This window comes from Setaria italica, chromosome IV (assembly GCF_000263155.2).
Source record: "Setaria italica strain Yugu1 chromosome IV, Setaria_italica_v2.0, whole genome shotgun sequence".
NCBI lineage: Eukaryota > Viridiplantae > Streptophyta > Magnoliopsida > Poales > Poaceae > Setaria > Setaria italica.
In genome coordinates, this window is record NC_028453.1 from 6,527,559 (window position 1) to 6,538,269 (window position 10,711).

At 51.1% G+C, this 10,711-nt stretch overlaps 1 protein-coding gene across 1 annotated transcript; it reads right to left on the bottom strand.

The window, feature by feature from the left end:
- Positions 1 to 6,669: 6,669 nt before the first annotated feature.
- LOC101769077 (L10-interacting MYB domain-containing protein-like) lies at positions 6,670 to 10,069 on the bottom strand. The gene is made up of 3 exons (XM_004966719.1): positions 9,633 to 10,069; positions 7,348 to 7,648; positions 6,670 to 7,266 (listed from the first exon to the last, which is right to left on the bottom strand). The coding sequence occupies exons 1-3, from the start codon at positions 10,067 to 10,069 to the stop codon at positions 6,670 to 6,672; spliced, it is 1,335 nt and encodes a 444-aa protein (XP_004966776.1).
- Between the last annotated feature and the right edge of the window lie 642 nt (positions 10,070 to 10,711).

Below are 10,711 nucleotides of genomic sequence, written 5' to 3' on the forward strand. Positions count from 1 at the left end.
CCTGCAGCCGTCTGCGGGGGTGCATCACGAATCACCAATGCCCCCGAACGGGGGGCAAACAGCGCTTCCTCATCCTCCTCTTCCTCTTCTTCCTCTTCTTCTTCTTCTTCTTCCTCGTCGTCGTCGTCGTCGTCAGACACAACCGCCCCTTTCCGCCGCCGTTGGAGCTCCTTGGCGGCCTTCTTCCGCCGCTTCTCCGTCTCCTTGTCCTTGCGGCGTTTATCCTTCTCGGCCTGGAGGCGGTTGCGAGCCCTCCGCGCGGCATCCTCCGGCACCGGCGGGAGGGAGTCCGCAACCCGGGTCAGCATGCCCTGCGAAGCAAGAGGGAGGATCCACATCAGAACAACAAAACAATGCGACGACAGGAGGGAGAAGCAGTGACCCAAAAACCTTACCAGGTCTACGAAGCCCGGCTCCGGGCGCATCGGCGGATGCCCGGGGATCGGGTAGTCGACGTCCTTGTCCTCCAGCGCCTCCCGGAGCCGTTGCTGGATCTCGGAGGCGGCGAGCGCGCCTGTCGCCATGACGGTGCCCTCGGTCGGCATGTCGGGGGACATGACGCCAAGCGGCCGCGCCCGGAGCATGAGCGGCGCCACCCGCCGGGCGTGGTACGTGCCGATGACCCCGGCGCCGGTGAGCCCCTCCCGCTTCAACTGCCCGATGGCCTGCAGCAGGTCGAAGATCTTCTTCTTCTCCTTCTCCACCGGCCCGTACGCCCACACGTCAGGCGCCGCGTCGATGGTGCGGCCAGTGAACGCCGGCAGGGGGGAGATCGGGTAGTTCTTCACGTAGAACCACTGATTGTGCCACCCCTTGTGGGACACCGAGGTCTTCACCGTCATATACTCCTTGGAGCGAGTATGACAGAGATGGATCCCGGCGCACCCAATCGGCACCGGAGGCGACCGCTACTGGCTCCCGGACTTCCCCGCCTTCTGGTACAGGCTCACCGTGAAGAAGTACTTCCACAGCTCGAAGTGGGGCTCAATCCCCAGGTATCCCTCGCACAGCGCGACGAACGCCGCGATGTGCTGGATCCCATTAGGATTGACGTGCTGGAGCTCGAGCCCGTAGTAGTGGAGGAGCCCGCGGAAGAAACGGCTTGGGGGGGAGGCGAACCCCCGCTCGTGGAAGTGGGCGAAGGAGACGACGTAGCCGGCGGGCGGCGACGGAACCTGTTCCGTCCCCGGCAGCCTCCACTCGTCCGCCGCCGTCTTCTCGCAGAGGAGCCTCTTTCGCACCAGGCCCTCGACGCGGTTGGCGGTGAAGTGGGAAACCCCCCAGGAGGCCATCGCCAAGGAAGGAAGGGGACCGACGGAGGCGAAGGCGAAAACGCGCGGCGAGGAGCAACGGGAACAAGGCAAGCGAGGCGAGCGCAGGTGAGCTAGGAAGGCTAGAAGGCTCGAGCGCGAAAGGAGAGGAACCGGCGCGGCGTGCTTGTGCTTTTATAGGAAGAGTACCAGGGAAGCCAAATCGACGCCCCGGTCGCCATAAATGCGGCGCCAGGTACGCCCCTGCCACGCCCGTTTCCTTTTCGAAAAACGCGCGCACGATCGGCCGCGAAAAAACATCCTATCTTCCTCGATGCGTGGGACGACGCTTCCATAACTCCACTCCCCGGGTATCGCGCCCACGACGCTCCCCACGATCGGCCCTGGAACATCAACCGCTCCGCTCCGGTCCAAGGCCCACAGGGAGGTAAGAAAGGGATACGGGGCTGAAAATGCCCCTACGGCCCAAGACGGTCCGGGGGTTCGAAAGCTGGCCCAACACGGGTTCGACAGCTGCCCCAGGACATCCCCGAGCAAGGGGTGAGAAGGGACGGGCCCGCTAGCGGCCAACACCCAGGCGAGCGAACGCCAAGGGCGCCCCAACCTCACGTTCGAGTCCCGTTCAGTGTAAAGTTCACGGTTTTTCCACGGGGAAAGGCAACGAGCCCTCAGATCTGATCGAACGGATCCGAGAACTATATGAACTGACTGACGGGAAATTGGAGTACGCCACCAGCTTGGCCCGAGCCGGACCCCCCCGAACGGGGACCGGGACTCCACTCGAACTTACCCGTTTGCAGCTCAAACGAGCACCACGGTTCGTCCTACGTGGATAACGTGGCCCGGCTCAACCCCTCCGTCCTAGCGAACGGACGCTTGAGGGGCAACGATCAAAAAGTCGACCTGGCCTCCCGATCGGTTTCCTGCAATGAGCAGGAGCTCGGGGGCTAGCCTCGCAAAAAAAACTGCCACACGAGTGGTCACAAACCGACAGGTTCTCTCGAGCATGGCGAAGATGAAACAAGAGTGCCATAACACAGGAACCGACGGCAAACAACGAAAGAAGCCTCCGGAGGAGCACTCTTGCTCCACCACAGGCTCGGGGGCTACTGTTGGGGGGAAATATTAACGACCCCCTAAATACGCTGCTTAAAGAAACAAACATGAAGGCCCAGGCCCACCAAAGCGTGATCAAATCTCCGCCTCGCCCGGACCGGGCGTCAGGATCGGGAGCGCCTGACCTCCCTCCGCAGAATCTCCGCCTCGCCCGACTGCGATCCCAGGGTCGGGAGCGCCCGACCCCGCGTCACGGAGTTCTCCGCCTCGCCCGACCCTAAGCGGAGGGGTCGGGCGTGCTGGGGCCCACGAATCCGGAAACCCCCTCGGATGCGATCCGCATAGACAAGACAAATCCTGTGGGTCCCCTCGTCGGCCTCACCATAAATGCGCCGCAGAGATGGCAGAGCGCAGGGTGACCGCGCCTCTCACGCAACCCGGCGCAAGTACCCGTGCACGACCGTCCTGTACGAGCTACAGTACCGGCGGCCGGCTCCTGTTCGTCGCAGAGTACTCATGACCTGCGGCGACCGGAGCAAGGGAGGGAGCGGCCCCGTCCTCGGGTCCCGCACGCCCTCGGGCCCCGCGCAAACGGCAGCACAGGTGTGAAGCTCCCCCTCTCTACAAGCCATCGTCGGAGCAGCGGTATCCGCCATCCTCCCTAACGGACGGCAAGGTGACAACGAAACCGCCTCATCATGATCTAACCTGGTACCTACGAACATCGAAGTAGCTACCTGCGGAGAGCTGCAACACTTGGCATCCGGCGACCTCCCCTTCCGGCATGCACGACGGCACGCGTTTGGGGTCGGCAGGACGTCGGGCGCCTAGGACCTCTCCCCTCCTTCCTGCCAGACCTTTTTACCATCTTACTCTTTACCTTTCACCCGGTCCCAATTGTAACTCCGGCCGGCCCCTTGCGATATAAAAGGAGGAACCTAGAGCCGGAGAGGGGGATCGAGATCCCAGACCGAAATACCCGCCTCTTCTCTAGGACACCATTGTACACTACCGCTGGAAAGGAGGGCACCGAAACAAAGAGACTTGGGACCTGTCCCTCTCTCGCCAATCTGTAACCCCCTACTACAGACCCCCCGCGCGGGCAACACGAGCACCCTCGATACTGGACGTAGGGCTTCCCCTGCCCGAACCAGTTTAAATCCGTGTCTCCCGCGCAACCATCTGAGGCTTACGCGCATAAAAGAAATTTACTAGTCTAAAGTCTAGATCCGCTGATCTTGACAACGACAGATATATACTGTCACAACTCACGAGTACGGTGGACAATGCCCGGATCCACGGCGTTGCACGCCCGGTCGCTGGCCGCAAGTGGAATCTTAGGGTGTGTTTAGTTTAGTTTGGAGACGAGTTGGGATGGGTTAGTCCTATCCTAGTTTTATAGGATGGGATCATCCCGACTTGTGTTTGGTTGAGAAGGATGAGTTCGTCCCTATTTTTTTTATTTGGTTGGAGGTACTAGAGTAGATGGGACGACCACCGTTTTCAGCTTCTGTTAGCTACCGTTGGCGGGGCCCACCTGTCATTGTCACGAGTACATCTTCTTCCTCCGTGTGACAGCATCCGGCTAGGGGAGCTCTGGCCCCGCCGGTCGCCAACCTAGGACCCGCCGCCTGAGGACATGCCCCGTCGGCCTTGTGCCCCCACCGCGCCGCCTGAGGACCAGCCGCGTCGGCCTCATGGCCCGACCCCGGAGCTTGTCATCCCGCGACTGGCGAGAGCTCACCGCGCCGTGCGAGGAGGTTGCCACGCCGACCCTTGGCACCAGCCGCGTCGCCTGGAGAGCACGCCGCTCGTGGAGCTCCGACCCCGCCGGTCGCTAGCCTCGGACCCCGACCATGCCACCTGAGGACCTGCCCCCACCGACCTTGTGCCCCGGCCGCACCGCTTGGGGACCAGCCGCGCCGGCCTCGTGCCCCAGCCCCGGAGCTCGTCGTCCCGCCACCGGATGTATCTGATCTGTCAGCAACATAAGTTGAGCCTATGTTATTCACTTCGCTCAATTCAAAGTTCCCAGCGTTTCTGCTTATAAATGATTATGCTAATGTAAAAAATAAAACATTTCTGACTACCATCAGTTCACTCGTTGTCTTTATTTCACTGGACATTTTACTCAAGGACTTGCAATTTCTAATATTGCTGAGGGATATTAACTAAAAGTAAACGTGCTTCTACCTCACTGATGATCTTAATTTTTCTTTTTCTTATTAAAATTACAACGAATAATAACATCTTCCCTTCATGATTGCGTATAAGCCACCTTCTGTTTAACACAATGGCACATACATAATTAATGCTTTGACAAAAAGCGTCAAGTTCAGGCTAAAAGTATTGAAATACAGGACTTATCTACGGGCCTGTTTGGTAGGGCTGTGGCTGTGGCTGAAACGGCTGCGGCTGTGGCTGCTCTGGAAAACAGCTTCTCTGGTGAAGCTGAAGCCATTCTGAAAAGTGTTTGGCAAAACGGCTTCTCCTGTATTTTTAGGAATGGCTTTGATAAATCAAATGTCATAGATGCCCTTAACTATATGAATTTTTTTTAATAGATGAAAATAGATACTCACGGTTCATAAATAGATTACTAGCGAATGCTAAGCTGATGTCGCATCCAGGTTAGAAATATTTGAATTCAGCTTTTATATTTGCATATTTGACCGTGAATTGCTACTCCTGTATTTTAATTGCTACTCCTGTATTTCTCTCAAAAAAATTCAGCTGATTTTTTTTTAATATTTGAATTCATCACGGTTCATAAATAATAGCTACGATCCTTACATAGCATGCAACCATATAAGCTAACTGACATACTCAAGATGATCTAGAAAGGAAGATTGCTCTAGCAAGATCATCTCGGAACTTATCCATGGTCCGATCATCTGTTTCCATGTTGGATGTATCTCCAGCATCTTGAGAGACATAGTGCTTCCTATATCTTGAAGGTATAGTGGGCATATAATCGGGATTCCGATCGCATTTGCGGAAATCCTTATCTTGTGTGTGGTTTTCACGAATGAAGTTATGGAGACACATGGTTGCGGCAACTATCATCATTTGCTTCTCCATTGGGTAACTTGGCATCTTGAGAAGGATTCTCCACTTCATTTTCCACACACCAAAAGAGCGCTCTACCACATTGCGAATACTTGAATGCAAATGGTTAAAATGTTCTTGCTCACCATTTGGAGCAGGACCTCTCCTCCAATCTGGCACATGATACCTTTCACCCTTGTATGGTGCCAAGTATCCAGGTCTATTTGGGTACCCGGCATCAACCATATAATACTTTCCTAAATACACATGTAAAAAAATGAAGGTTGTGAGCCACGTGCATTCATGTATAGACATGAGAAAAGATAAGGTACGTGCTCCGACATACCTAGAGGGGGGTGTGGAAAGGTAGAGTGATCATGTCGAAGTGCATGGAAGAGAACATTAGTATCATGCATAGACCCGGGCTGACCAATAGACGCATAAGTGAACCTCATGTCGAAATCAACAATACCAAGAACATTTTGTGTCGCTTTGCCACTCCGACCAATGTACCTAATCTGGTCCTCAGGACGTGGTGTCGCTGAAATGTGAGTGCCATCCAAAGCTCCAATGCAATCTTTAAAGTGTGGCATCATCCTACGATCATTACTAATCCTAGGATGTGTAGTAGAGAAATTAGGGTCAATTGGCTTTATGTAGTCTGCACTCATAGCCACCATACATATCAATACCTCCTCAAATTTTCTACTAATTGTTTCTGCAGAGTGCTTGAATATACCATGTACACCACTGGTAGAAGTACCATGCCCACACACAAGTAGGAAAATAGCCAATGATTCCATAGAACTCATATGAAGAGATGATTTTAGTCCATAGTTACCCACTAACAGATCATGCAACTTGTAAAATAGAGATGCATTCATTCGGAATTGCTTATGACTTTCACCTGGAGTGTTCAGCTTCTCCATTGTCCAACCGAATCCACTTTGAGCCGGAATTCTAACATCATTCTTGTCATGGTAAGTCATGAAGTACTTGCAAGAAATAAGAGCAGTGGCAAATTGACAATTTTGAGCAGACCGCAACAATCCTAGAGTGTTTTTAACCCATTCATCATGATCAGACATCTCATCATCAGAAGATTCAGATCTGTTCATGATATAAATAACACTCATGAATTGCAAAGTAGAATATAGATTCAAAGTAGCATACATAAGATTCAAAGTAACAACACTCAAACTACTTAGGCATATATAGAATATAGATTCAAAGTAGCATACATATTTCAGAGTAGCATAGAAATAGAAATAGAATCCAATCCAAAGGATACAAACTACTTAGGCACATCATTTCTAGTCATCCATTCATACTTCCTCTTCAGCCAATCAAACCTCTCCTCAGGTGTATCCAAAGTCATAAACATCTCTCGTTCAGCCCTCTTGGTAAAAACTAGAGATGCAACAAAATGTTCATTCGTCGAGGGAAGAGCCCCACAATTCTTGACCAAAGCCATGACATCCTGGATGGAACAACCAGATGTATCCTCCCTCCTTGCAATAGATTCACAAGATGCAGTTGTCCTCTCATTCATCTCCACAATCTTGCCCATTTGTTCCTGAAACCAATGCCCTGTACTTGTCTTGGGTTTCTTTCCCTTGATGTTACTAGCCCCTCGACCTCTCTTTGAACCATGCACACTCCTAGGTGTCACCTCCTCCGGCTCACTGTCCGAATCCACTTTGTCTGCTTCATCTTCATCATCAATAGGAATTGGAGAGCTTTCACGAGACAAGTTTGCTGAAGAAGGTGCTATACCACTAGAAGCGGACCAATGTTCATCACCAGTATTTCTGAGGTCTTCAAACATAATGCTTAGCTGTTCTTCATTTTGTAGTCCTTTCAGCTTGAATCTGGTAGAGCCCTTTATATCCTGAAATGCAATAGTTAGATATTAATATTTTTACATATTGTAAAATGAAAAATCTGGTACAACTGCAACTTGTCTACTTACTTTTGCTGTTTTCTTCCACCATGCCTCTGACATTACAATATTCTTCCCAGTTTCATCCCATCCAATCCCAGTCTCCTTATTTTTCAACTGCTTCCAAATACCATAATCTTGCTTCGACTTATCCCATTTATTCTTGAATTGCTTTCTAGTGTACTCAATCCCAGTCCTCTCTTTAAACCTTGCTATCACATTCTTGTACCCGGTCTTACTCAAATGAGTACTTGATCTATTTCCTTTTAAAACTTCATCAGCAAAAATCTCACAAACTATCCTATTGTTCTCATCACACCAATCAGCCAAGCTGTTGCCAATAAAAAACAGTAGCAGTGGTGCCCATTTATAGTTAGCAGGAACAATAGGATATATTCAGAAACTATATATGGCAGTATACTAGTTCTGTTAGCACAAAATGCTGGTAAACAGTAGCACTAACAGAACTAACAGGAATAAATGGTAAAACAAAATGCTCAGGTGCTAAGCTAATATATTGCAGAATTCTCAGTCATGACATCATTTGCAGAATTCAAAAACACACAGGCCTGACATTCTCTAAAGCTATAACAGCGTAATTTGCAGAATTCTCTAAAGTAGCAAATCTGTCCCAGACTTACTATTACTCTATTATCATATATGTGTGTTTAAAGAGAATGAATCAAGCATGACAGACATACAGCGTATGTAGTCAGAGTATTCTAGGCTGTTGCTTGGAAGCCAAGAGCATTTCTAGTCACGGTCCAACTGGTGTAGTAGCGAAAGAGTCAAGCGTGCATGTAGTCAGCACTAAACTTTTCATGGTCAACTGTCATCTCTATATCTTTCATTTGGGATAACAAACTAGCATTGCATTACATGGCCCTGCTATAGAGTTGTTGCCAGACCACTGAACAGATACGGTAAACCTATAAATGAACAGGGAGCTGGCACTACATCTGAAGGCACTACATCGCTATAAACTATTAAGGCACAGGCAACAACCTGCTGACAGGAAGATCACATGCATACTCTTAATTTACACAGCCAAGCGAAAGAGCGTGGTCACTGAACAAAAGAGCAAATAAAAACACTATTGCAGTGCAGAGCACCAAATCACCTCTATGTTAAACAATATTGAGAATGGAAGTTACGACATAGCTGCAAGCTTAAGATGAACAAGTTACTGGACCATAGTGGCTCCTGTTGCTATCACTAAACTAGAATGCAAGAGCAATCAGATGAAGCAAACAAAACGGCATCAAAATAAGCAAAGCAAGTCACAAGGTCCATTCAGGATTTCTCGGCATAAGATGCCTTCTAAGCAGTAACAACTACACACAATCATAGTATAATGACTTGAGCTCTTCGCCTCTTCCACAATTAAAACGTGTAGAAAGCGTAAATACTCTTAGCTACAGCACAACACTGACATGCACAAACACTTATATTAAAGAATAATATCTGCTCCAAACATCTCGATCAGCTTTGAAGAAATCAAATCGCTTCAACAGCAGCCATCTCTACAGTCAAATCTTTGAAGAAATAAAAAGATTAACAAAATTTTCAGAACCTGTTTGTAACAAAATTGAGTTGTATTTCTACAGAAATTTTCAGAACCTGTTAGTAACTAAGAAAAAGTAGATTGGTTCTACTCAACTACAGAAATTTCACCATTGAGTTGTATCATGATAAGCACTTGTCAAAGGAAAAATTGGTTCTTCTCTGTCACATTCAAAGATCAACAATTGAGTTACAGCTAAAATATTGTGAAAGCTACAGACTAGGATTCAGAGGTAAGGCCTCTCCCCAACTTGCACGAATTTAACTTCAAACAGCCTGATGGGGAACATGCTTCCTAGATAACATGGAGTTCTTCCTAGCAGACTGATGTTCTTCCTAAACACCAGAAGAACAGCAAATCTATGTCTACATATAAGGGTGTAGTGTGTACAATACAAGAGAACATCAACACCACAAACTTTACTAGAGCACTCCATCCATAGTGGTGACCGACACATCAGGTTACCTAAAGTCTTAGGATTGCAAAGAGCTAGCAAAGTTCTTACCTTGGATCGGTGAGGTCGACGTCCACAGATGCAGGAGCAGTAGCTGTCCTAGCCGCCGGTGGTGGCCTAGGTGCGCGGGTACCTCGCCGGCGAGTTGAGGAGCTTCGAACTGGACCAGAGGTGACCCGAACCGGCAGCCGCTCGTCATTGTCTCCAACCTCCTGTGAAGCTGTCTCCTGTGAAGCGAGTTGAGGATCGGCACGGAGCTAATCCGGCCCTAGAGCCGCCGCCGCTGCTCCGGCCCACCACTCCGGCCATCCTCCGGGCATGACTGTGCTTGCAGGCATGGCGGCGTTGGGGATGCCGGAGGCCTGTGAAGCTGATGGCCCCGCGCTGGGGACGCCGGGCCATGCGCCGGGGATGCCGGGCCACGCGCCGGCGGCCAGGCCCGCCGCGGCTGGGATGGCCGGTTGCTGCGCCGGTGGCTGGCCCGCCGCGGTTGCTGCGCCTCCAGGCCATGCGCCCGCCACCATGCCGGGAGGCACTCCCGCGGCGGCCAGGAGAGCACCCAGGGGACCCGTCGGCGGGCCTCCCGGCCACACGAACGGGGCGCCACCAGCCCCTCCGCCGGACACATACGGCGCGCCGTTGGCCCCTCCGCTTGGCGCATCCTGGAGCCCACCACCGGATCTACCCCTTTCGACCGCCGGATCCAAGTTTCCCGCCGCCGGAGGAGGGTCCATGCCGGCCGCCGCCACCAGACCAGACCGGCGGCTGCCCTCCGCTCGGCTGGATCCAAGAAGAAAGAAAGGAACGGTTCGCGAGAGAAAGAAAGGAAAAGGAGGCGGTGGCAATTCGATGTAATTTCGGCGAAGTCGAAGGGTAATTTGGTAACATGGGGGGCGCGGATGGAGGGGAAGCCGCGGGGAGCTGATTTTTTGGGCTTCTCCTCCCTAGTACAAATTGGAAAACGGCTTCACGGGTGCTTCGCGAGAGAAGCCGTTTTTTGGAAGGGCGTTTGGTACGGCTTCTCCAGAAGCCGCTCGAGAAGCCGTCCAATAAGCCCTACCAAACAGGCCCTACATTGCAGCAACCAAATTTTGTGGCACTTGGATTCTACACTTACAATATCTTGCTAAATATCACTGGACATTGTATTTGTTGATGCAAAATATATATAGGCCCCGTTTGGTAGGGCTTCTCAAAGTGCTTCTCCACCGACTTTTGATGAAGCCCTACCAAAGGGTCAATTTTAAAACGGCTTCACCACCAAAGCCGAGGAGAAGCCGCAAAATGACTTACACTAGAGAGGAGAAGCCGAAAAAAGTGGCTTCACCGGCTTCTCCTCTCTCTCCAAGCATTAAGTGATCATAAAATTATATATA

Excerpts from the sequence above, each read along its gene's own strand:
- LOC101769077 (XM_004966719.1), bottom strand. The coding sequence starts at position 10,069 with ATGGACCCTCCTCCGGCGGCGGGAAACTTGGATCCGGCGGTCGAAAGG. Across the intron at positions 7,649-9,632 it reads CCCGGAGGATGGCCGGAGTG|CTTGGCTGATTGGTGTGATG; the intron begins GTGGGCCGGAGC and ends TATTGGCAACAG. Across the intron at positions 7,267-7,347 it reads GGTGGAAGAAAACAGCAAAA|GATATAAAGGGCTCTACCAG; the intron begins GTAAGTAGACAA and ends ATTGCATTTCAG.